The following is a 27,274-nucleotide window of genomic DNA, read 5'->3' on the forward strand; positions in this document are numbered from 1 at the left end:
ACAGTAGGGAACCAAACTTATGGCATAGCAATCAGTACAGAGGAGAAATAGTAACAGGTGTGGAAGAGGTAGGGGATCAAGCCCAACATTTGGCACTTCCAACCCTGAGGACCCGAACCAAGAAGGCAAATCCCCATAACACGTGGCTTTGAAAATCAAAGGGGCTAAATTCCAGGGGAGCCAGAAGGCTCTAGGGAACCTAGTCTCTGTGCTTATAAAGCCAGGGCCCTGTATTACTCAGTCAGAGACCCAGCACAGAAGCACCAATTTGAAAAGCATCTGTGTTATACATGAAGGTGATTTAGTGTCTGATTTTAGGATATATGCCAGAGCGGTAGGAATCTGCAGATTTCTCTGGGAACAAAAGTGATGACAGGCTCCATTCTTTTTGTCCTCCTTTAGCCTCATTGGCTGGATGTTGTAGGAGCCAGTTCTGACACTCTCCATCACTTTGCTGGCACCATCTGCCTATTTCAGCATTCCTCTACAAACCTACCCCAGCAGGTACTCCAAAGCAGCAACCGCCCTGCCACACATGGCAAGCAGCCAGGCCAGGAGCAGTGCCCCTTTGAAGTGACTGCTGTCCAGGAGAGGGGAGCAATAAATCCCACCCCCTAGCACGGCTATAGTACCTACAGCCAGGTTTCTCAGCCAGGTGACAAGCCCTGCCCACCAGTGCACCTACAGCAGTCACAGGAGGTCATCACAGACAACGAGGCTGAGGGCTGGCCCCATCTACCAACATACCCAAAGTGACTGCCACCAATCCTCAGCCAGCTGCACGAGGGGCAAGCCATGTCCACCAGCGTGCCCACAGTAGTTTCAGCCACTTGTCGTTGATGCAAAGGCTAAAGGCCAGCTCCGGCCACCAACACACCCTCAGTACTCACAACCAAGCCACAACAGGAAAATGCATTCAAGCCCACACAGGGAATACCCCTAGAGCACCTGGTTCTGGTGACCAGGAGGGACTGTGCTACTGGGCACTACATGACACCTTTGACATAGGCCACTACTTTCAAGACCAAGAGACATATCTGACCTAATTAATACACAGGAACAAACACAGAGAGTTAGACAAAACGAGAAGACAGAGGGCTGTGTTCCGAACAAAAGAACAAGACAAACCCTAGGAAAAGAACTAAATGAAATGGAGGTAAGTAATCTATCTGATGAAGAGTTCAATGTAATGTTCATATTCACCAGACTTGAGAGAAAAGTGGATAAACTTCAGTGAGAACTTCAATAAAGAAATAGAAAATATAAAAAAGAGCCAGTCAGTGCTGACCATACAATAACTGAAATGTAAAATACACTAGAGGGAATCAAAAGCAGATTAGAGAATTCAGAAGAACAGATCAGCAATCCAGAAGACTGGGTAATGAAGAGCAACGAAACTGAACAACAAAAACAAAGAAATAAACAAAAAAAATAGAAAAAATAATTTAAAAATGAAAATATGACACAAAAATAGGCACATAGATCAATGGAACAGAAATAGGCATATAGATCAATGGTATAGAAAGCCCAGAAATAAACCCATACTTATATGGTAAATTAATCTATGACAAAGGAGGAGAAATTATACAATGGGGAAAAGGCAGTCTCTTCAATAAATGGTGCTGAGAAAACTGGACAGGTACATAGAAAAGAATGAAACTAGACCACTTTCTAAAACCATACACAAAAATAAAATGGATTAAAGACCTAAACGTGAGACCTGAAAACATAAAAATCCTAGAAGAGAACACAGGCAGTAATTTCTTTAACATTGGCCATAGAAATATTTTTCTAGATATGTCTCCTAAGCCAAGAGAAACAAAAGCAAAAATAAACTCTTAGGACTACAGTAAAATAGAGAGCTTTTGTACGAGAAGAAAACCATCAACAAAACAAAAAGTCAACCTACTGAATGGGAAAAGATATTTGCAAATGATATATCTGATAAAGGGTTACTATCCAGAATACACAAAGAACTTCTTAAATACCTCCACACCAAAAAAAACAAAACAAACAAACAAACAAACCCCTTAAATAACCCAATTAAAAAACAGGCAGAAGACCTGAATACATCTTTATCCAAAGGCATACAAATGGTCAAAAGACACATGAAAAAGTGCTAACATCACTAATTATCAGGAAAATGCAAATCAAAACCAAAATGAGATATCACCTTACACCTGTAAGTAAAGCTAAAATCAAAAATCAAGAAATAACAAGTGTTGGTGAGGACATGGAGTAAAAGCAACCCTCACACACTATTGGTGGGAATGCAAACTGTCGCAGCCACTGTGAAAAACAGTATAAAAGTTTCAAAAAATTAAAAACAGAAAAATCATATGATCTAATAATTCTATTACTGGCTATTTATGCAAAGAAAACACAACATTAATTTGAAAAGATACATGCACCCCAGTGTTTGCTGCAGCGTTATTTACAATGAACAAGATATAAAAGCAGCCCAAATGTTCACTGATAGATGAATGGACAAAGAAGATGTGATATATATACACACATACATACAATGCAATTATTACACAGCCATAAGAAAAGATAAGATTTTGCTATTTGTGACAACATGTAGAGAACCAGGGTGAAAAAAATTGCTAAGTGAAAAAAGTCAGATTGAGAAAGAGAAAAAGCATATAATTTCATTTAATGTGGAATCTAAAAACAAATGAATAAAATAAACAAAAAGCAGAATCAGATCTATAACTACAGTGAACAAACTGATGGTTGATGGAGAAAAGAGGGTGGGGGATGAACAAAATGGGTGAAGGAGAATGGGAGATATAAGCTTCCAGTTATGCAATACATAAGTCACAGGAATAAGAGCCACAGCACAGGAAATATAATCAATGCTACTGAAACGTATTGTATGACAGATGGTAGCTACACTTGTGGTGAGTATGGCATAACATATAGACATATCGAATTGCTATGTTGTACACCTAAAACTAATGTAACATTATGCATCAACTGTACTCAACTTAAAATTTTTAAAAATAAAAAATAAACATAGAAAATTTTATAACAAGGATATAGGTTAAGGGACCTCTGGGACAACATTAAGCACATTAACATTTGCATTATAGGGGTCCCAGAAGGAGGATAGAGAGAAAGAGGCAGAACATTTATTTGAAGAAGTAATAGCTGAAAACATCTCTAAGCTAGGGAAGGAAACTGACATCCAGTTATAGGAAACTAAGAGAGCTCCAAACAAGATGAACACAAGAGGGTCCACACCAAGACAAATAATAATTAAAATGGCAAAAATTAAAGATAAAGAGAGAATCTTAAAAGCAGTAAGAGAAGAGCAAACAGTTATGTACAAGGTAAACTCTGTAAGGCTATGAGCTGATTATTCAGGGGACATTAACACCAAACTTACATCAATGGATAGACCATCCAGACAGAAAATCAATAAAGAAACAGTGACTCTAATGACACCTTAGACCAGATGGACCTAACAGATATATACAGAACATTCCATCCCAAAACAGCTGAATACACATTCTTTTAGGTGCATATGGAACATTCTCCAACATAGATCACATGCTATATTACAATAGACACCTCAATAAATTTAAGAAGATTGAAATTAAGCATCTTCCCAACCACAACAGTATGAAATTATAAATTACAAGAAAAATACTAAAAAAAAAAAAAAAAAAAAAACGGAAGCTAAATAACATACTACAATACAACCAATGGGTCAGTGAGGAAACTAAAGAGAAAATTTAAAAATATCTGAAGACAAATGAAAATGAAAATAAAACAGTTCAATATCTTTGGGTGACAGCAAAATCCGTTCTAAGAGAGTTTATAGCGATACGAGCCTACGTCAAGAAATGAGAAAAACAGCAAATAAATAATCTAAATTTACATCTAAAGAGACTACAAAAAGAACAAAGCAAGCCCAAAGTTAGTATAAGAAAGGAAATAATAAAGATCGCAGCAGATATAAATGGAATCTAGGAGCTGGTTCTTTGAAAAGATAAAATCGGAAATCCTTTAGCCAGAATCATAAAAAAAAAAAAAAAAAAAAAGGAAGCAGCATCAAATAAATGAAATCAGAAATGAAAGAAGTTAAAACCAACACCACAGAAATACCAAGGATTATAAGAGACCACTATGGAAAATTACATGCCAACCAATTAAACAACGTAGGAGATGACAAGAAACTATACACAGAAGACCCTAAAGATTCCACCAAAAAACTACTAGGACTAATAAACAAACTCATAGGGGCGCCTGGGTGGCTCAGTCAGTTGGGCGGCCGACTTCGGCTCAGGTCACGATCTCGCGGTCCGTGAGTTCGAGCCCCGCGTCGGGCTCTGTGCTGACAGCTCAGAGCCTGGAGCCTGTTTCGGATTCTGTGTCTCCCTCTCTCTGACCCTCCCCCATTCATCTTCTGTCTCTCTCTGTCTCAAAAATAAATAAACGTTAAAAAAAATTGTTTTTTTAAATAAAAAAAAATTAAAAAAAACAAACTCATAAAGTTGCAAGATACAAAATTAATATACAGAAATCTATTGCCTTCATACACACTACTAACAAAACAGCAGAAAGAGAAATTAAGAAGACAATCCCCTTCACAACTGCATTAAAAAGAACAAAATACCTAGCATTAAATTTAACCAAAGAGGAGAATGACCTGTACTCTGAAAATGGTAAGAAATTGATTAAAGGAATTAAAGACAACACAAATAAATGGAAAGATAGTCCATGCTCATAGACTGGAGTAATTAGTATTGTTAAAATGCCCATAACTACCCAAAGCAATCTACAGATTCAATACAATCCTTGTCAAAATACCATTTCTCACAGAACTACAACAAATAATCCAAAAATTTGTATGGAACCACTTCAGACAAGAAAGTTAGCTGAAGCAATCTTGAGAAAGAACAAAGCTGGAAGTATTACAATCCCAGATTTCAAACTATACTACAAAACTATAGTAATCAAACAGTATGGTAATGACACAAGAGTAGACACAGAAATCAAAGACCCAGAACAGCGAGCCCAGAAATAAACCCATACTTACATGGTCAATTAATCTATGACAAAGGAGGCAAGAATACAGAGTGGGGAAAAGAGAGTCTCTTCAACGAATGATGCTGAGAAAACTGCACTGCTACTTGGGAAAGAATGAAACTGTACTACTATATTACTACATACCCAAAAAGGAACTCAAAATGGATTAAAACCTAAATATAAGACTTGAATTGATAAAACTCCTACAAGAAAACATAGACAGTAATCTCCTGAACATCAACCTTAGGAATACTTTTCTGGATATGTCTCCTTCAAGGAAAACAAAAGCAAAAATAAACTGAGATGACCTCAAACTGTAAATGGTATAGGAAACCATCAACAAAATAAAAAGGTAACCTACTGAATGAAGAAGATATTTTCAAACGATACAACTGATAAGTGGATAATATCCAAAATAAAAAACTCATACAATGCAATACCAAAAAAAATATCCAATCAACAAATGAGCAGAGAACCTGAATAGGTATTTTTTCAAAGAAGGCATGCAAATGGTCAACAGACACATGAAAAGATGTTCAACATCACTAATCATCAGGGAAATGTAAATCAAAACCACTATGAGATATCACCTCACACCAGTCAGATGGGTAGTATCAAAAAGGTAAGAAATAACAGGTGTTGGGAAAGATGTGAGGAAAAGGAAACCCTTCTGCATTGTTGGTGGGAATGCAAACTGGTGCAGCTACTGTGTAAACCAGTATGGAGTTTCCTCAAAAAATTAAAAACAGAAATACCATATGACACAGTAATTTCACTTCTGGGGATTTACTCAGAAAAGAAAAAATGAAAACACTAATTCACAACAGACAAGATATGGAAACAACCTAAATGTCCATTAATAGATGAATAAAGAAGACGTGGTATATATATATATATACAGTGGAATATTACTCAACAATTAAAAAAAATGAAATCTTGCCACTCATGGCAACATGGATGGACTCAGAGGTTATTATGCTAAGTGAAATAAGTCAGAGAGAGAATCACAAATACCATGATTTTACTTAATATGGAATCTACAAAACAAAACAGATCAACAAGCAACAACAAAAAACCAGAAACAGACTCACAGAACTCATTGCCAGTAGGGGGTGGGGGGGGTGGTAAAGGAATAGGAGAAATAGGTAAATAGGTATAAAATTCCAGTTATAAAATAAATAAGTCACAGGGATGAAAAGTACAGCATAGGGAATATAGTTAATAAGATTGTAATAACTTTGTATGGTGACAGACTGTAATTACATGTATCATGGTGAGCACTGTGTAATGTATATAATTGTTGAATCACTATGATGTATCCTTGAAATTAATATGTCAAGTATACTTTAATTTTTTTTTAATTTTAAAAATAAATTGTACTAGCCTGAAAAAAAATCATACACTATGACCAAGTAAGATTTATTTTTGGGATACATAGATGATTCAACATACAAAAATCAATTAATGTAATATACTACATTAACAAAAATGAAGGATAAAAATTACATGATAATGTCAACAGATGCAGAAAAAGTATCTGACAAGTTTCAACACCCTTGCATTAAAAAAAAAAAAGACAACAAACTAGGAATAGAAGGCAATTACTTTAACATAATAAAAGTCATAAATGAAGAAACCCCAGCAACCATCATATTCAATGGTGAAAAATTGAAAGCTTTTCCTCCAAGATCAAGAACACTCTTGGGGCACCTGAGTGGCTTAGTCAGTTGGGTGTCCAACCCTTGATTTCAGCTTAGGTCATGATCTCACAGTTTGTGGGTTTGAAACCCACATCGGGCTCTCCACTGACAGTGTGGAACCTGCTTGGGTTCTCTCTCTCTCCCCCTCTCTCTTTGCCCCTTCCCCACTCAAGCTGTCTCTCAAAATAAATAAATAAACATTTAAAAAATTTTTAAAAATTCTTGTTACTTTTATTCAACATAGTACCAGAACTCCTGGCAAGAGCAATTATGCAGAAAGAAAAATAAAAAAAGGTATACATATCAGAAAAAAAGAAGTTACCTGTTTGCAGATGGCATGATCTTTTATGTCTAAAACACTAAGGATGCCACAAAAGAAAACTGCTAGAATAAGTGAATTCACTAAATTACAAAAATCAACATATAAAATTCAGTTGTGTTTCTATATACTAACAACAAACTGTCTGAAAAGAAAATTAAGAAATAATCCTGTGGCGCCTGCGTGGCTCAGTCGGTTAAGCATCCAACTCTTGATTTCAGCTCAGGTTATGATCTCATGGTTTGTGAGATCGAGTCCCATGTCAGGCTCTACGCTGACAACACGGAACCTGCTTGGGATTCTCTCTCTCTCTGCCCCTGCCCTGCTTGTTCTCTCTCAAAATAAATAAATTAATTAAAAAAAAAAAAAAAGAATCCCACTTAGCATCAAAAACAATAAAATACTTAAGAATAAATTTAACTAAGAAGGTCCAAGACTTGTATACTAAAAACCACAAAACATTAATCAAAGTAATAAAGAAGATACAAATAAATGGAAAGATACCTGTGTTCATGGATTGGAAGACAATGTTAAAATGCCCATGATATCCAAAGCCATCTACAGATTCAATATGATGTCTATCAAAATATCGATGGCTTTTTTTATAGGAATAGAAAAAACAATCCTAGGGGTGCCTGGGTGGCTCAGTCAGTTGAATGTCTGACTCTTGATTTTGGCTGAGGTTATGATCCCACAGTCATGGGACACAATTCCAAGCCCTGTGTCGGGCTCTGCTTAAATATTCTCTCTCTCCCTCCCTCCCTCTCCCTGCTTATGCTCCCTCTCTCTAAAACAGAATAGAATACGGCAATCCCAAAATTCACACAAAATCACAAAAGACCCCAAAAAGGCAAAAAAATCTTAAGAAGAAAGGCGGAGGCATCATACTTCCTAATTTCAAGATGTACTACAAACCTACAATAATTAAAAAAATACTGTCATAAAGACAGACATACACACCAAATGAACAGAAAGAAAGTTCAGAAATAAACTGTAGTCAAGTGATCTTTGACAAAAGTGCCAAAAATATACAACGGGAAAAGTATAGTATCTTTATCAGATGGCATTGGGAAAACTGGATATCCACATGTAAAACAATTAAATTGGACCCTCACTTTACACCACAGACAAAAATAAAATTAAATTAATTAAAACCTTAAACATAAAATTTGAAACTTGTGAAACTCCTCAAAGAAAACATAGGAGGAAAAGCTTCATGATATTGATCTTGGCAATGATTTATTGGATAAGACACCCAAAGCACAAGCAACAAAAGCAAAAACTGACACATGGGACCACATAAAACTAAAAAGCTTCCGCACAGTAAAAGAAATAATTAACAGAACGAAAAGACAACCTACAGAATGAGAAAAAATATTTGCAGACCATACAATTGATAAGGGGTTAATATTTAAATACAAGGAACTCCTATAACTCAATAGTAAAAAAAACAAATAACAGTATTAAAATTGGGCAAAACACCAGAACAGACATTTCTTCAAAAACAACATACAAATGGCCAATAGGTATACTTAAAAATGCTTAATATCACTAGCCATCAGGGTAATGCAAATCAAAACCATAATGAGAGATCACCACATCTGTCAGGATGATTATGATTAAAAACATAAAAAGTGTGGGGCGCCTGGGTGGCACAGTCGGTTAAGCGTCCAACTTCAGCCAGGTCACGATCTCACGGTCCGTGAGTTCGAGCCCCGCGTCAGGCTCTGGGCTGATGGCTCAGAGCCTGGAGCCTGTTTCCGATTCTGTGTCTCCCTCTCTCTCTGCCCCTCCCCCGTTCATGCTCTGTCTCTCTCTGTCCCAAAAATAAATAAACGTTGAAAAAATAAAATTAAAAAAAATAATAAATAAATAAATAAATAAATAAATAAATAAATAAATAAATAAAAAGTGTAAGTGTTGGTGAGAACACAGAGAAAGTAGAACCCTAGTACACTGTCAGTGAGAATGTAAAATAGTGCAGCCACTACAGAAAACAGTATTTAGGTTCCTAAAAACAAAAATTAAAAGAACTATTATATGATCTAGCAATCCCACTTATGGGTATTTATATGAAAGAAATGAGTGTGGAAGGTGGAGCCTGCTTGGGATTCTCTCTCTCTCTCTCTCTCTCTCTCTCCCGCCCCCCTCCGCTCCTCCCCCACTCGTGTGCTCTCTCTCTTTCTCAAAAAAAAAGTTTTTTTTTAATTTAAAAAGAAGGAAATCCTACCATATGCAACAACATGGATGAACCTTAAGTACATTACACTAAGTGAAATATGCCTACTCACAAAAGGACAAATACTGCATGATTCCACTTAGGTGAGGTATTTAAATAGTCAACCTCACAGAAGCAGAGGGTAGATTGTGGTCACCACGGGCAAGAGACAGGAAGAAATGGGATGTTGCTATTCAAAAGGTAGAAAGTTTCAGTTATGCAAGATGAATAAATTCTAGAGATATGCTGTACAACATTGAGTCTATAGTTACCAGTACTATGCTATACACTTAAAAATCTGTTAAGAGGGTAGATCTGAGGTTAAATGTTCTTGCCACAAGAAAAAAAGAGAAAAAGTGACAATCATAGATCGAAACAAATATTTTAAAAATATTCAGCCCATCACAAATCTAATTCACTTGCCTCAATAAAAACTATGACAAAGTAAGGAACCTGTGTTTACCAAGTGTCTGGAAGTATATTAAGAAAAGATGGGATAATTTTTAGACAAGTAAAACTCTTAAAACCAGTAATGGTCACAGTTGACCAGGGAAATAAGAAAATACTTCAGTGAAATGTATAAAATATTTCAGTGAAATATATTAGTCCTGGAATAATTTTTGAGGCATTATACTGGCATTATGAGAAGAGTACAGGTTTTAGAAACAGAAAGACCAGGTTCAAAATATCACTTATTTACGGGGCACCTGGGTGGCTCAGTCCGTTGAACGTCCAACTTTGGCTCAGGTCATGATTTCACGGTCTGTGAGTTCAAGCCTTGCATCAGGCTCTCTGCTGTCAGCACAGAGCCCACTTCAGATCCTCTGACCCCCTCTCTCTTCCCCTCCCCTTTTCCCTTTCCCCATGCACATGTGCACTCTCTCTCAAAAATAAACACTTTTAAAACAAGCACTTATTTATTTTGACTAATAATAACTCACATGGCACTATATGCCAAGTACTGTTCTAAGCATATAACAAATATTAACTCATTGAATCATCATAACAAATTTATGAGTTAAGTACTATTACACTCATTTTACAGATCAGATGAAGAAACCAAGGCCCACAGAGGTCAAACAATTTGCTGCAAGTAACATAACACAAGTAGACTGGTTAAAAAGTTTGTGACCTTGGACCAATAACTTAATCTCTGGGAGTCTCAGATACATCTGTAAAAATGAAATTAAAGCAGTGGATCATTAGGATTAAATGTGATAACTTTTGTAAAATATTCAGCCCAGAGCCCAGAACCCAGAACCCAGTGGGTACTATTTCTACTCTTACTTTCCCCTGGTGAGCAACTAATATTGCAGGATGTTAGGTTTGGTCATAAGTGATGGTATTACAAATTTATAACTAAACAAGGATTTAGTTTAATTCAGCCTATAATACCAATATGCACGAATATGCATTAAGGGACATATTAATTGACAACAAATTTGTTACTATTCAATTAGAAACTCAGTGGGATATGATATTCATAAGAGTACAATAGTACTCTATTCTTACATTTGAACATTCCCCAATGTTCAATGCCAGAAAAAATGTATAAATAAACCTAGACCTAGTATATCCTACCTGTAGCCAAAGCTTTCATTAGAAATGTGATGATGAAAGTGTCTCTAAAATTTGCTCTCTATTCACCTAGACTCTGGAATAAAACTCTTGCCAGCCATAATCCTAAGAAGTGAAGTCTGACATTAGCAGTTCTGAGTCATTTTTCAGAATGCCATTAACACCGTACACTTGTCCCAGTCCCTCTGGCATCCTCGTCCGTATTTCACACAGACACGTGGTAGGTAAAACAGTCATGTGAGATAATATTACAAAGGACTGTGACAAAAGGGTGGGTGGACTCCTCAGAGGTAGAAGAATACACTGAGGCTATTTTAACGTTTATTTATTTTTGAGACAGAGCATGAACGGGGGAGGGGCAGAGAGAGGGAGACACAGAATCCGAAGCAGGATCCAGGCTCTGAGCCATCAGCCCAGAGCCCGACACGGGGCTCGAACTCACGGACCACGAGATCGTGACCTGAGCTGAAGTCAGATGCTTAACCGACTGAGCCACCCAGGCGCCCCTACACTGAGGTTATTTTAAAGTAAGACTTAAAGGCACCAAAACAAATATCGAAATGGTCATCTTAGGAGCAGTGCTACAGAAAGCCAAAATTGTTCCTAGTGCATTAAAATATTATAAAAAGTTCCATTTCAGAAACAAACGTACCTTTATCCTCGAAGAGAAAAATCTCACTATCTGTGAGACCTTTGGCAAGTTAATCTCTCTATCCCTTGGTTCCATCTGTAAGATGAGGATGATAATAGCACCTATACCTCATGTGTTAAAGAGTTATTAACACATGCAAACACTCAGAACAGTGCCCAGCACAGAGACATTAATTAACTTTACCACCATTGTTGTCAATATCATCAGCGTTCTCAGTACAACTGTCACCAATGTCAGCATCAACTACCAGGAAACTGGTTCATTTCGGTCTCTTTCATACATTCATTTTCCCATTACTTCTGATGACATCACTCTCTAAAGCTCACTTTAATCTGGAACCCAGTTCTTGTCTCAACATTTTCTAGTCAATAATTAAAAAGTGCTCTTTTCCAATGGTTTCAGCTAAACCATTCTCAATATCTGCCAATTCCTCTCATCAAAAACAAAAACAAACAATAAGAAAAAAACCTTGACTTATTAAAACTATGTTATATGCCCTAAAAGAAATAGAAAGATTTCCAACATTTTTTAATTCAGTTCATTTTAATGTTTTTTGCACCTTTTGACTGCTGACATGTCAGTTCCTCAATCAATACAATAAGGTTTTAATAAACTTTCATGTACATATTTTCCCTATCCTAAAGTTTTATCATAAGACTCAACATTGAAAGCTAAAATCACTGCAACTAAAAAATTAAATGAATACGCAAAAGCCTGTCTTGTTTCTTCAGGTAACACAATGAGGTTCAAAATAAGATGTAAAGCATGATGTATGTATACTTTATGAAAACTGACATTTATAACACACTAGTCAATGAGATGTTCTCATTTACTGGTTTCTATTCTCAAACAAATCACTAAGCAAATCATCTTAAAATCTTTGTGTGATTTCTCACACAAATCATCTAAGGTATCAACCCAAATAGAACAAAAATAGTCAGTTTGCTATGACAAAGGCTCAGATTACTAACCTGGAAAATTCTGAGACCTGGATTCTAGCATGGGCTCTTCCTAACTAGGTGTATGTTACAGGACAAACCGCTTTACCTCTTTGGACCTAATTTCCCTATCTGTAACAGGGTAAGGTTAGATAATCTCCAACTTTCCTTCCGGCTACAAAAGTCTATGATTTTAACCTATTATTTTACAGAAAGTTTAGAATTTAAAGTCGATTTTATTTATTACCTATTTCTGTCACTAGATGGTGCTATGTGCATAGTTATCCATATTACTTGAAGAACTCATCTGGCAACATCTCTCAACAGGAGCAGTTAGAAACTTTGGGGGCTAGACAATTCTTCCCTATGGAGGGCTCTCCAGGCCATTATAGAGTATTTAAGATACCTCCCTGCCATCTCTCACTCCTGCATGCCCATTAAACACCAGTAATCTTTGCTATTCTAATCACTGTGACCATCAAAACAACCCTATACGGTGGTCTACTAAAAGGCTGCTCACTCCTGCATTACAACCACTAAAAGAAAATGTTTCCTTTTTCATATTTAAGAAACAGATACTAAAAATAAAAATGATTTAGCTGTTAGTGAAATCAGTCATTTCTGTAAATGAGTGTCAAGTGTCAAATTACCTCTACAGTGACAAATAAATCTACACACACAAAATCAAAGACTTAATTTGACTGTCAGCTAGTAACCAACATCTTGTTATTATTCTGTGATTAAGTCACACCTTAGTCCAACCAATTTTTACCAACCCTGTATTAGCCTTTTTGATAATTTATATAATGATAAATTTAATGTCTTATAAATGAAAAATTAAAACCACAGAAATGTAAATATACAAAATAAGCTCACACCCAATAACAAAGCAATAAAAAAGGGGAGACAAGTGGCCTATTTTCAAAGAGGCCTCCTGAGTAACTTGATTTTAATGAATTTTCCATAGTCTGTTTAGCCCTTGGCCTTGAAATCACATAAATCTAATGGGACAGCTCATGACCAATAGATCCATCTCACAGGAACAGTTCCCATTAACCAAGTTCACAAGATTGATAGAAAAGCAGAATATCACCTTATTAATTTGCTGCAATAACTCTAACTGCCAAAACTACCAAGGGCACAGAGCATTTGTGTCCTCAAGCCATCATGTTCTCTCTCTTTTAGGCATGGTACAAAGGAAGCCACGTTATAATCAGAAGGTTACCTAATAAGGACAGAATTAGGAAAAAGATAATTATGTTTTGTGATTTGAATATTAAGTGGCAAGAAGTCAAGAAAGTCTGATTCATCAATGTTCAAAGAAAGGATATAAGCCACAAATAAGAATCAAGAATAGTGGGGCGACTGGGTGGCGCAGTCGGTTAAGCGTCCGACTTCAGCCAGGTCACGATCTCGCGGTCCATGAGTTCGAGCCCCGCATCGGCCTCTGGGCTGATGGCTCAGATCCTGGAGCCTGTTTCCAATTCTGTGTCTCCCTCTCTCTCTGCCCCTCCCCCGTTCATGCTCTGTCTCTCTCTGTCCCAAAAATAAACGTTGAAAAAAAAAAATTAAAAAAAAAAAAAAAGAATCAAGAATAGGACATGCAAAATAACCCTTTTTGGTAGATACTGTCGTGATTCCCATTTTTCAGACTAAAAACGGTCTCAAAAAGGTTAAGTGATTTGTCTACAATTACGCAAAGAAAGTAAGAATTCAAATACATGTCAGTCTGACTCTATAGAGTCCAAGATCCCAACCACTATGCTGGATAAGATATAAAATCCTGAGAACTGCTAACAAAGAAGGCTCTACCTTTCAGTTTTATCTACTGACATTGGTGCTCTTGAACTCTATCTACATTTTAGCCATACTGAATTTTTAACTCCTGGACTAAGCAATCCTTTCTTTTGCCTTTGAACATGCTGTCCACCATGCCAAAAGCACCCCCATTAGCATCTTCATCAGGATAATTACTACTTAGCTTTCAGATGTCTGCTGTAAATATCTCCTCAGTCTAATCTGTAGGCCAAGTTCTCATCCCTCACTAATGTGACATCTCTACTCTACTCTTTCAGGGGATCCTGTGTATCTCTATCATTATACTTTAAGGCATAAAAATCATTTATTGAATGTCTTTTTTTTAATTCAAATTCTGACCTTCATCAAGGTATTATGTAACCCTACATCCTAGAAGATGATTAGCATGTATTAACAAATACGAAAAAGAATGTGCCAATCAATAGTCGGGGGTTGGCCAACCCAGAATCTGAAAAATCTGGTGGCAAATGCTGGCCAGTGTCCACTTAAGTCTCACCTTGAGAAAGTGAATATCCTAGCTAACTAGACCTAATTCTTATTTATGGCAAAGTGGAAGGGAATACGATTTGGAGTCAGTGAAAGCTGTCATGAGACTGGGACAGTTGTTTGGGTAAAATGCTAATGATGGAGACAGAAACATATTGAGATAAATTTTATAGGCATAACTACTGACATGTGATGAAAGATTCCATGTGAATGATAAAAAAGAAGGAAGTACTAAGGAGGACTTTAAATTTTTTCCAAAAGCAACTGAATAGAAGGTAGTATAGAAGGAAGACTAGAAGTAGATGTGAGGGAAAATTAGGGATACAATGACTATATTAGGTTTGAGATACTTGTGTAATAGAGTAAATAACAGGTAGATTTCTTTTTAATTTTTTTTTTTTTTACTTTTAACATATATTTATTTTTGAGAGAGAGAGAAAGACAGAACATGAGTGGGGGAGGGGCAGAGAGAGGGAGACACAGAATTGGAAGCAGGCTCCAGGCTCTGAGCTGTCTGCACAGAATCCTACATGGGACTCGAATCCACGAACCATGTATCATGACCTGAGCTGAAGTCAGATGTTTAACCAACTGAGCCACCCAGGCGCCCCGTATTTTGGTTTTAATTTTTCTGAGTATAGTCGAAACATAGGCATATATTTAAAAATAAATGATTAGAAGACTAGTGCTCTTAGGACTTTAATTGTATTACTTCTATAATGTAGGTCCTATTACTGTTCCTATCCTATAGATGAGTAAAACTGAGGTTTAGAAAGGATAAAAAACTCACCCAAGATCACACAGTTAGTACTCTACAGCTAGCAAAGCAGATCTCAAACTTGGGCAGTCAAGTTCCTGAGCTCACTAATTATCACTATATTACATTGCTTCTTTGGCAGATGATTGATACCTTCACATCATGGGGATTCCAGAAAGGTTCAGTATTTGGTACTCAAGAAAAAAAGGTAGAGGTATAAGGTTCAAATAGAGAATTAAACAAGAGACTCCACAATGAATAGAATAACCCCACCACCCTCTCCCTTTCTAACCCTTAAACAATGACAGCTAGCTTTACAAGATTCTTCTGCAAAGACACTTGAAAAGCCAAGAAAAAGAGCCTATATATATTCCACGTGAAAGTTCCCAAAGAAAGAGCTAGCTCACTGCCCTATCATCTTACAGTGAAGTCCACTATCCCAAACTATGTACACAGAGCTTCTGAAAAGTTTCTTAGTGCCTTCTTATAAAATATGGATGGACAATCATGAATTACAAATTTGGGGATATACACTTCCACCCATGAGAGTAACTGGTACTGGATTCGTCCTCCCACTATAAATAACCATAAAGCTGGACATTTGCCTTACGGACTACATAAGGCAAACATTTTCAGGTACTGGACAAGAGGCAAGACAGGACTGTGATTCTTTTATTTATTTTTTAATGTTTATTTATTTTTGAGAGAGAGACAGAGTGCGAGTGGGGGAGACATGGAATATGAAGCAGGCTCCAGGCGCTGAGCTGTCAGCACAGAGCCTGACACAGGGCTCAAACTCACAAACCATGAGATCATGACCTGAGCTGAAGTCGGACGCTTAACCGACTGAGCCACCCAAGCGCCGCAAGACTGATTCCTGACATAGAGAAATACTATGTACTGTGATCCCCAGACTTTCTCCTGCTCTCTTGGCCTGGGGGCAGTTTCCTGACCACAATGTAAGGGGGTAGAACCCAAGCAGAGAACATGGTAAGTTTGGCTCAGCTATGGAGTTATGGACAAGAGTTTAGGGCTGCAAGAGTAGTTGGAATTTATGGGTTAAAGCATCAGAAGGAAGCTCATCCCAGAAATTGGCAGAGTTTCCTTGGGTTCCTTAAACTAGTTTTCATCACAATTAAAAATGTTTGCTCTGCAAAAAACAAACAATAACAACAACAAAAAAACAAAAAGTTTGTTAAGAAAAGATGAGCCACGGGGTGCCTGGGTGGCTCAGTCGGTTGAGCGTCTGACTTCAGCTCAGGTCAAGGTCTCGCAGTCTGTAAGTTCGAGCCCCACGTCGGGCTCTGTGCTGACAGCTCAGAGCCTGGAGCCCACTTCAGATTCTGTGTCTCCTTGTCTCTCTGCCCCTCCCTCACTCATGCTCTGTGTCTCTCTCTCTCTCTCTCTCTGTCAAAAATGAATAAACATTAAAAAAAAATTTAGAAAAGATGAGCCACAAATGAGGAAGAACTACTTTCAAATCACGTATCAACAAGTGACTGTATCCAAAATGTGTAAAGAATACTCAAAGTCCACCATAAGAAAAGAGAAAATCCTATTAGAATATGGAGGAAAAAAATTGAATGATACTTAACCAAGGAGAAACAGAGATAACATATAAACACATAAAAACATTAGTTATGAAAGATTAAATCTTCCATAACAAGAAATCTTATGTCTAAACCTAATGAGTCATGAAGTTACAAAATAAACATATTATATGGAAATATAGAGGTAAATAACTAAAGAAGTTAAGGTGACTTTACTTCTGGGGTATAAGGCAGATGGGCAGTAAGGGCTGTTATTTCCCATTATGAGTTTACAATACTAAATGACCTTCTATACTATAACGAAATGTGTGGCTACACACGCAAATATACACATATTTTCAAAGGGAAGCATGATTCATAGTGTCAAATGCTACTAAGAGAAAGAACAAGATAAAGGTAGAAAAGTAAGCATGGCATATGACAACATGGAGATAGACAAGTTTATATTGTGAAATATAATTGTGGTAAAGGGGTAAGATCAGAAACAAAACTGGAGCATGGGCTTTGAAAACATACACACTTGGGTCTGAATCATGATTTTACCATTTTGCACTTATAAGAAAGTAACTTAACCTGTCTGAGCTTCAGTTCATTTATCAATAAAACGGAGATAATGATAATAATAACTACTTCATGGAGCTACTATGGGATTAGGTTAGACAACACACAAAATTTAAGCTCAGTTATTAGAATACGTTAAGTATTGGGGCTCCTGGGTGGCTCAATTGGTTAAATGTCCAACTTCGGCTCAGGTCATGATCTCACGGTTCCTGTGTTCAAGCTCCACGTTGGGCTCTGTGCTGACAGCTCAGAGCGTGGGGCTGCTTCAGATTCTGTGTCTCCCTCTCTCTCTGACCCTCCCCCAGTCATGCTCTCTCCCTCTCTCAAAAATAAACATTGGAAAAAAAAAAAGAGTATTATGAAATGGCAGATAATGGTGTTATTATCTAAACAGGTGATGTCACAGAATAAATGTGACATATAAATGTAGTATATATTTATATTTAAATATATTTAATATATTATATTTAATAGTATATATTATATAAAAATATATTTAAATATATACATTTAAAATGTAGTATAAATATAATACTTGAAGTTCTTAAACTATTTAATTTTGAGGTTTCTCCCTTTTGATAGGAAAAAAATACTTATACTCAGAGATGGCGTTTTTATATCCTAAGTGCTCCATAATAAAGATATTACCTGTATCACTATGTATTCATGACTTAACATCTGTAGCAATATCGTTTTCTCCTTTGAACTAAATATAATATCACAACTGGCAAAAGGTCATCTACTCCACAATACAATATTTAGATGTGCTTTAGAAAATGAAATGATAGTTTTCTCTATCCAGATGCACTGGATAAAAAATGTATGGCTTCCATATTATAAATAATCAAAAGAATATCAATATTTACTAACCTCTCTAATTCCATTCTTCTTTCTTAAATAAAACAGAAAATTTAACTTACCAAGTCGCCCAAAAACACAAAACTGGCATCTGATCACTCAAAGTAATAATTCCCATACCTGCCTAGACAGCAGAATCACTTGGCAGTTTCTAAACACATTTAGATTCAGGGTCTCATCATCTAGCTACTGACTGAGAATTTCCAAGTGGGGCCTAGAATATGTATTCTTAAAATCTACTGAGAAAAACATTTAAAAAAAGGCAATCTTCAAAACAAGAAATAAAATAGCCAATAAAAAGGAAACATCCTCAACTTTACTACTAGGCAAGAAAATGCAAATTTTTAATTAAAAGCTATAAGATTCCATTTTTTGTCCAAATTAACAAAAATTAAAGATACTAGAAACAGTGCTGATATGCACGTTAAAAAAAAGGCATTCTGATATGTCACTGGTTAAGATTTGCTACAACATTCTGTAATAACTGGGAGTATCTTTTTTTTTTTTTCAAGAGAGAGGAAGAGTATGAGTTGGGGATGGGCAGAGGAAGAGGGAGAGAGAAAATTAAGCAGCCTCCATGCCCCATGCAGACAGAGGCCTATCAGCCTGAATCTCACAACTGTGAGATCATGACCTCAGTCAAAATCAGGAGTCAGACACTTAACCAACTGAGCCATCCAGGCACCCCTGGGAGTATCTTTTAAAAATAAAAAGGCAATACCGGAAAAGCACAAGGAACATAAGGATATGTATATAAAGATGCCAAATGCAGTATTATTTGCAATTTAAACAATAACGAAAAACTCTGGAAATAACCCCAAAACTCATTAATAGATACATGATTAGATGAATTAGTGACATTATAGAATACTGAATCGCTATTAAAAAGACTAAGAGACTTCCTCTTCTAGCAATGATGGAGTAAATAAATTATAGCAGACCAATGTTCCTATCAAACACAATTAGAAAATCTATCAGGTGAAAGGGACTAAGAGGTAAAAACTTTCAGTTATACAATAAATAAATCATGGGGATATCATGCTTAGCATAGGAAATATAGTAATACTGTAATAACTGGCAACACATGGTAACTATACTTACCATGGGGATTATTTTGTAATGTATAAAAATACTGAATCAATATTATATACACCTGAAACTAATAGGATACTGCATGCCAATTTTACTTCAACAACAAAAAAAAGAAAATCTGGATAAAATATAAATAATATTTGTTCCAAGGTATTGGAGAGTTACTGAGTTAGCCAATACTAGAAAAGCCAAAATCCTAAGAAGAAGGAAAGCTCAGGGAAAGGAGTCTTATCCGTGTGTTGCTCTTGTTTTCAGCAAAATCTGTTAAATTCTAAGGAGTGAAGGGCCAGAGGCTAAGAAAACTAGCAGAACTCAAAAGAAATCCAAGCAGAAAGAGGTGACTAAGGAGTGCTTATGGCTATCCAGCAGGATTAAAGGTCAAAACTTACAAGTCAGGCTTGATGAGGCAGCCAAATTTGAGAAGTCAAGATCTGAAAGACAGGAAAGCAAAGACAACACCAGATGCCAGTTCACCAAGGCACCTATCAATTCTAAAGCTGCATAGGGCACTCTTTAAAACAAAAAGTGGATGAAAACTGAGATTTCAACATCCTCATGGTGCTGGCAGAACAAAAAACTGAAGTTCAAAAACCACTACAGAGAAGGAACTTAGTCAATCCTCCATTCCTTCAGTAGACTTCCCGACAGTAATATCCTTATGAATGAAGGTGAAGTAGAAGCAAATTGAAATTTAAGAAGACTCAGCTCAGGCTGTGACTGACTGAAGGAATCCGCTTTCTTCTAGTTGTTCTCCAGACTAAAGGCAGAATCCTCAGTAATGGAATAAATTATCATTCAGAGCCAAAAGTACTGTTTATATGAAATGTTCAGAATTTGATAAAAAATGGGCAAGCATACCAAGAAACAAGACCAAAGGCAAAAAACAGACAAAAGAAACAGACCGAAAGTTAATAAAAATAATAGTTAACAAACATGAAGGTTTAAAAAAATTATGATAAACATATTCAAGAAAATATGAAGAAAGTTATGACAAAACAGAATTTCACCGGCGAACTGAAATTTATAAAAGAGAATCAAATGTAAATTCTAGAATGGAAAAATACAGTAACTAAACTGTAAAAGTCAAAGATGAGTTTATGGCATAATGGACACAGCTGAAAGTAAGATTAATGAACTACAAGGCAATGACAGAAAATATACATCCTGAAACGTGTGTTATCTGTGGAAACTATGAAACAGATCTGCTAACAGTCAAATTATTTTAATCTTAGGTATTGGCACATTCCAACAATCTGTACTATTCTAGGGTGTGACAGTTTAAGAGTAAATATGGTTTGAACTTATTCATGTTTAGAGGGTGTCTGAAATTGAGAACTAGGCAGATCTATTTACTCAGATCCTAAGCATGGCCCTAAGGAAAATTGCTTGAAGAAACTGGATCCCAAATATTACAGCTGGAGAATTTTTACAACATGTCCATATTCAAGTGGAGATCAAAGAAGCTCAACTAAAAGAACTATGGACTGAGCAAAACTTCTTTTTAAAAAAAGGGCTGACTTAAAAATTACAACTTAAACTTTGGAAGAACCAAGGTGGTTGGCAGTGGGAGGAATCACAACATGTGAAACTCCTGAAATAAAAATATATTAACTTTTGGGGCGCCTGGGTGGCTCAGGCAGTTAAGTGTCTGATTTCCACTCAGGTCATAACCTCATGGTTTGTGGGTTCCAGCCTCATGAGTTTGAGCTCCTCGTCGGGCTCTGTGCTGTCAGGTCTCTCTCTCAAAAACAAAAACACATTTTAAAAATATATTTAGGGGCTCCTGGGTGGCGCAGTCGGTTAAGCGTCCGACTTCAGCCAGGTCACGATCTCGCGGTCCGTGAGTTCGAGCCCCGCGTCAGGCTCTGGGCTGACGGCTCAGAGCCTGGAGCCTGTTTCCAATTCTGTGTCTCCCTCTCTCTCTGCCCCTTCCCCGTTCATGCTCTGTCTCTCTCTGTCCCAAAAATAAATAAACGTTGAAAAAAAAAATTTTTTTTTAAATAAAAATAAAAATATATTTAAAAACTGTATTAACTTAAAAAAATTTTAATGTTTATTTTTGAGAGAGAGACAGAGTGTGAGTGGGGGAGGGGCAAAGAGGGAGACAAAGAATCTAAAGCAGGATTCAGGCTCTGAGCTGTCAGCACAGAGTCCAATGTGGGCTCTGAGCAGGAGGCTGGAACTCACAAACTGTGAGGTCATGACCCGAGCTAAAGTTGGAAGCTTAACCAACTGAGCCACCCAGATGCCCCTGTATTAACTTTAAAAAAAAATAAATAAAATATATCTGTGGAATGCAGTATCCTTGAGACATTAAAAATATAGTAAGGGAGGGGGGCACCTGGGTGGCTCAGTCGGTTAAGTGTCCAACTCTTGGTTTCGGCTCAGGTCAAAATGTTACAGTTCAGTGAGTTCAAGCCCACGTTGGGTTCTATGCTGGCAGCATGGAGCCTGTTTGGGATTCTCTCTCTCAACCTCCCTCTCTGCCCCTCCCCGACTCATGCTGTCTCTCTCTCTCTCTCAAAATAAATAAACTTCTAAAAAATACATATATGGTAAAGGTAACAAACTGATAGCTAGCAGCAGAGAGGGGTGAGGGGACAGGCAAAATAGATGAAGGAGCAGGAGAAACAGGCTTCCAGTTATGGAATGAATAAGTCACAGAATGAAAGATATACCAGAGAATATAGTCAATGGTACTGTGACAGCATCGCATGGTGACAGATGGAGCTACACGTACAGTGAGCATAACATACAGAGTTGTAGAACTTCTGTCTTGTATACATTAAACTAATGTAATATTGTGTCAACTACACTTCAATAAAAAATACAAAACACAAATATATATGTATATTAGAAAACTTCATAATAATGTTGAAAATTTAAACAAAACAGAAGTTCCTAGAAAAACAAAACTTATAAAAACTGACACAAAACAGAAAAATGTGAGTAGCTCTATATCTATTAAAGATACTGAATCTACAACTAAAGGCCATCCCACAAAGAAACCTGTAGGCCCAGGGCACCTAGGTGGCTCAGTTGGTTAAGAGTCTGACTCTTGATCTTGGCTCAGGTCATGATCTTGCAGTTGTGAGTTCGAGCCCTGTGTCAGGCTACACATAGTCAGTGCAGAGCCTGCTTGGGATTCTCTCTCCCTCTTTCTCTCTTCCCTTCCCTACTCACTTGCTCTCTTTCTCTCTCTCTCAAAATAAATAAACTTAAAAAAAATAAATCTGTATGGTTTCTACCCACAAAATCTCCAAACATTTAAAAAATAAATATCACTAACGTTACACAAACTCTTGCAGAGAAAAGAAAAAACCACTTCCCAACTCATTATATGAGGCCAACATAATCTTGATACTAAAACCTGACAGGACATTACAAGAAAAGAAAAGGCCAAGCCATTATCTTTTATGAATACAGATAAAACATTCTAAATTCTAAGCTAAACATTAGCAAGCCAACTTCAGTAATATATTGGAAGAACAATATTATTGATAAAATTGGGTTTACTTCAAAAATAAAAGTTGTCCTAGTGCGTAAAAAAAAATCAATATAGTTTGCCACATTAAGAGATTAAAGGAGAAAATTGATATAATCAATATAAAAATGTATTTGATAAAATTTGTTATTCATAATTTTAAAAAATCTCTTAGCATATTAGAAATGGCAGGGAAACTCTTCTAAAAAGTCAGATTAAAAGAAAAACAACTTAGACATCAGAATGGTGAAAAATGGTGATGAAGAAACAAAGGTGCTCACCGTCAACATTGTACTAAAGTTTCCGGCCATTGCAATAAAGTAAAAAAAAACAAAAAAACAAAAACAGAAAGTACACAGACCGGAAAGGAAGAACCAAATCTGTCATTATTCACAGGCAGCATAAATGTGTATATATAAAATCTAAAAGAATCTACACACTATCAGAATTAAGTGGATTTAGCAAGGTTTTTAGATACAAGGTCATTTATAAAAATAAAGTGCATTTCTATATATGAAGAAGTTTATTTTTTAAATAACACTTTACAATTAAAATGTCAAACATTGGGGCGCCTGGGTGGCGCAGTCGGTTAAGCGTCCGACTTCAGCCAGGTCACGATCTCGCGGTCCGTGAGTTCGAGCCCCGCGTCGGGCTCTGGGCTGATGGCTCAGAGCCTGGAGCCTGTTTCCGATTCTGTGTCTCCCTCTCTCTCTGCCCCTCCCCCGTTCATGCTCTGTCTCTCTCTGTCCCAAAAATAAATAAACGTTAAAAAAAATTTTAAAAAAAAAAAAAATAAAATGTCAAACATTTAGCAATAAATCTAACAAAACATGTATAATTCCTATACACATACACACACAAACATTTAGAAACATCACTAAAATTATAAGAATATCCATATAAATGGACAAATATATCATTCATGGATTGGAAGATTTAATATTATTTTTTCAATGTTTATTTATTTTGAGAGAGAGAGCACGGGGAAGGAGCAGAGAGAGAGGGAGAGAGAGAATCCCACGTAAGCTCCATTCTGTCAGTGTAGAGCCTGATGTGGGACTCAATCGCATGCCCCTGAGATCATGACCTGAGCTGAAATCCAGAGTGGGATGCTCAACCAACTGAGCCACCGACGCTTCTCAGGAAGACTCAATATTTTTGACAGTAGTCAACTATCTCCAAATTCACCCAATTGCCATCAAAATTCCAAGCGTATTTTTATACAGGCATGTAATTTGATAAAGTGATTCTGAAATGTATATGGAAAGGAAAAGGACTAAGAATAGCCAAATCAATCTTGCAGAACCACGCTGGAAGACAGAAGTTACCAGGTATCATGTCTTACTACAAAGCTACATGACAATGCAGTATTGGCTCAGAGACAGATTAAGAGGCCAAGAGAATACAATAGGGAGTCCAGAAATAAACTCCTATATAGCCTCCCACATTTATGACAAAGAGACACTCAAGAATAGTGGAAAAAGATAACTCTTCAATAAACAGTCCTGAGGCTATTAGATATCCACACTGGAAAAAAATTATCTTGACTTCTTCCTCATTTTATATTTTAAAAAGCTAATAAAACAATAAGCTTCTTGGAAATAAAACAGGAACAATTTATTGAAATAGGCCAAGATTTCTTAACCAGAACACAAAACACTCTTACCTTTATAGCCAATCTGTGGTCCACTATTTGGGAACCTCTTAATCTATGTAGTCAGAGAATTCACTTAAGTCTTATTACGTAACATTCAAATAACTGCTTTTGCTTTTGTGAATAGTAGTATCTTCATTTATGAAATTAAATCCATAAAACTAACTAGAAGTTCATATAATAGTTTATTTTTATACCTAGGACTTTTTAGTAACTACTGGAAACTCAACAGAGATCAAATACAATTTGAATTTAATGTACAAAGTGGCATTGTTTTTACTCCGCTTTAAAAATGCAGTTTTACTTCTAATATTAAATTCTACTACTAATAACATCAGTTATCACAGATGATAAAAATAGGAGCCAGACATGAAGTGCCCTGTAAAGGAGACATGAACAAAGCCAACCTAAATCACAGTAAAAGCCCAGGGCTGCTCTCTGTGCCTAGCAAATGTAAGTCATTGGCTGCAACAAAAATAATCTCAAAGACACAGAGTAATAAGTCTGCTCCTCTACCATTTATTTAAAAGGTAAAAATTCAATCTGCTCATCTGGGGTCATAGCTACAATAGCATAAACCTTTCTCTGAGGGGAGGAAAAATAGTCTTACGTTATTTTACTCAAGCCTTCTTAGATCAGTGAAACAAGGGAGAATAGTGAAATATAGTGTATCAGTTTACAGAGGGCACAAATTTAAAAGGTATTAATGAAAAATTTCATACAGCTCTCATTCTCTCCTCATACCACAGCTCATTAAGACAATGTGTATTTATCTTTTACTGTGTGAAGGACACTGTGTAGTCTCAACTACTAAACATTTTACCTTTGCAGCAAGCTGTAGTCCAATTTTGTCAGCTTCAGCCTCCAAAGTTCTACTGTATGGTCTATCAAACATATACTAAGAAGAAGTAAGAAAGAGAAGTTTCATTAAGGATATTTATCATTTCACAACAAAATAAGTAACAAAGTGAGATTTTTAAAATTAATTTCATGGAGTATCTAGGATAAAGGTTTTATGCTCGCGATGACTGACACTTAAAGAACACCATGGTAGGAGCGCCTAGGTGGCTCAGCTGGTAAGCATCCAACTCTTGATTTCGGCTCAGGTCATGATCTCACAGTTTGTGAGTTTAAGCCCTGCCTCAGGCTTTGTACTGACAGTGCTGGGCCTGCTTGAGATTCTTGCTCTGCCCTTTCCTTGTGCTCGCTTGCCTCTCTCTCTCTTAAATAAACAAACATTTAAAGAAAGAAAGAAAGAAAGAAAGAAAGAAAGAAAGAAAGAAAGAAAGAAAGAAAGAAAGAAAGAACGAACACCATGGTATAAAACATAAAGTACAGTCTTTATTTCCTCCATCAGATATTAATATTTTAAAAACATAAAAAATTAGGCCTACAGACTTCTAGAGAGTCTATAGTATTTTATAGAGTACAGTAGTCTCCCTTACCCACAGTTTCAATTTCCACGGTTGGAGATACCCGCTCAACTGTGATCTGGAAGCAGATGGTTCTCCAGACATACTGTCAGAGGTCTATAGCAGCCTAACACCACGTCACAGTGCCTACATTGTTCACATCACTTTATCTCACCACATAGGCATTTTATCATCTCACATTATCACCAGATGGGGAATACAATACAGTAAGATACTTTGAGAAGGCTACACTCATGTAACTTTTTTTTACAGTATATTATAATAGTTCTATTTATAGAACAATTCATCTCTTACTGTGCTTAACTTACAAACTTTTATCATAGGTATGTATGTATAGAAAAAAACCCATACTGTAAATAGGATATGGTACTATCTGAGGCTTTAGGAAACCACTGGTGGGAATATATCCCACCCTCCCTCAGCCCTATGGATAATATTGGGGGAGGGGTTACTACTATACAGGTATACCCCTCTTTCAAAAGTTTGCCTTATGCTACTTTGCTTTTACAAAAGACCTACATTAGAACGTGTTCTCACTAACCAAAAGAAATCCAAAGAGTATGTTTGCTTTTATGAAAAAGCCTAAAAGTGAAGTGACATAACATGAATTTTAAGAAAGGAGAGGATTTCCTAAGAAAGCTTCTTAACGCAAGCTTTTATTATGGCCAAGGAACATTCTGACCTTGCAGTTTTAAAAGAAAATTGAAAAAATATGGCTATATAATAACCACTGACACTACTAGAGAATTTATTTCAGTTAGAAAATTAACCAGAGAGCAGAATTTTCCTTCTTTGATAAATTATCTTAACTCCGTCTTTCTAAGTATTGATTAGTTAGGAAAATGAAATTTTCTTCCAACTTCAATAAAAAAATACAAACAGATATCGTAACTTTAACTTCCCTAATTACTTGTATTTATGTGAATGCTTTCCAGTTAAATTCTAATTTTCAGTAAGTACTAAAATTTGTAGGAGATGGATCAATAAGCAGGACTTTTGAGAACAGAGTTATTAATAGGGGAAACAATTTCACAGAGGTAGCTACATGTCAGTGATGTCTAGAAATAATATAATCAATCTAGTATATAACCATGAGATAGGGCTTTCTTCCTTCTCGATCATGACTTTTTAGGTTGTTG

General features: G+C 36.4%; 1 protein-coding gene across 7 annotated transcripts in view; it reads right to left on the reverse strand.

The window, feature by feature from the left end:
• The window catches only part of OMA1 (OMA1 zinc metallopeptidase), a 173,575-nt gene that overhangs the window by 123,905 nt on the left and 22,396 nt on the right, over window positions 1–27,274 (reverse strand). For all 7 annotated transcript variants that reach the window (XM_045035917.1, XM_019837106.3, XM_006934772.4 and 4 more), the window contains exon 7: window positions 25,526–25,600. In XM_045035917.1, the coding sequence (XP_044891852.1) occupies window positions 25,526–25,600 (75 nt within the window). The remainder of the gene's footprint in view (window positions 1–25,525; window positions 25,601–27,274) is intronic.

Source organism: Felis catus, chromosome C1, assembly GCF_018350175.1.
Source record: "Felis catus isolate Fca126 chromosome C1, F.catus_Fca126_mat1.0, whole genome shotgun sequence".
Classification (NCBI taxonomy): domain Eukaryota; kingdom Metazoa; phylum Chordata; class Mammalia; order Carnivora; family Felidae; genus Felis; species Felis catus.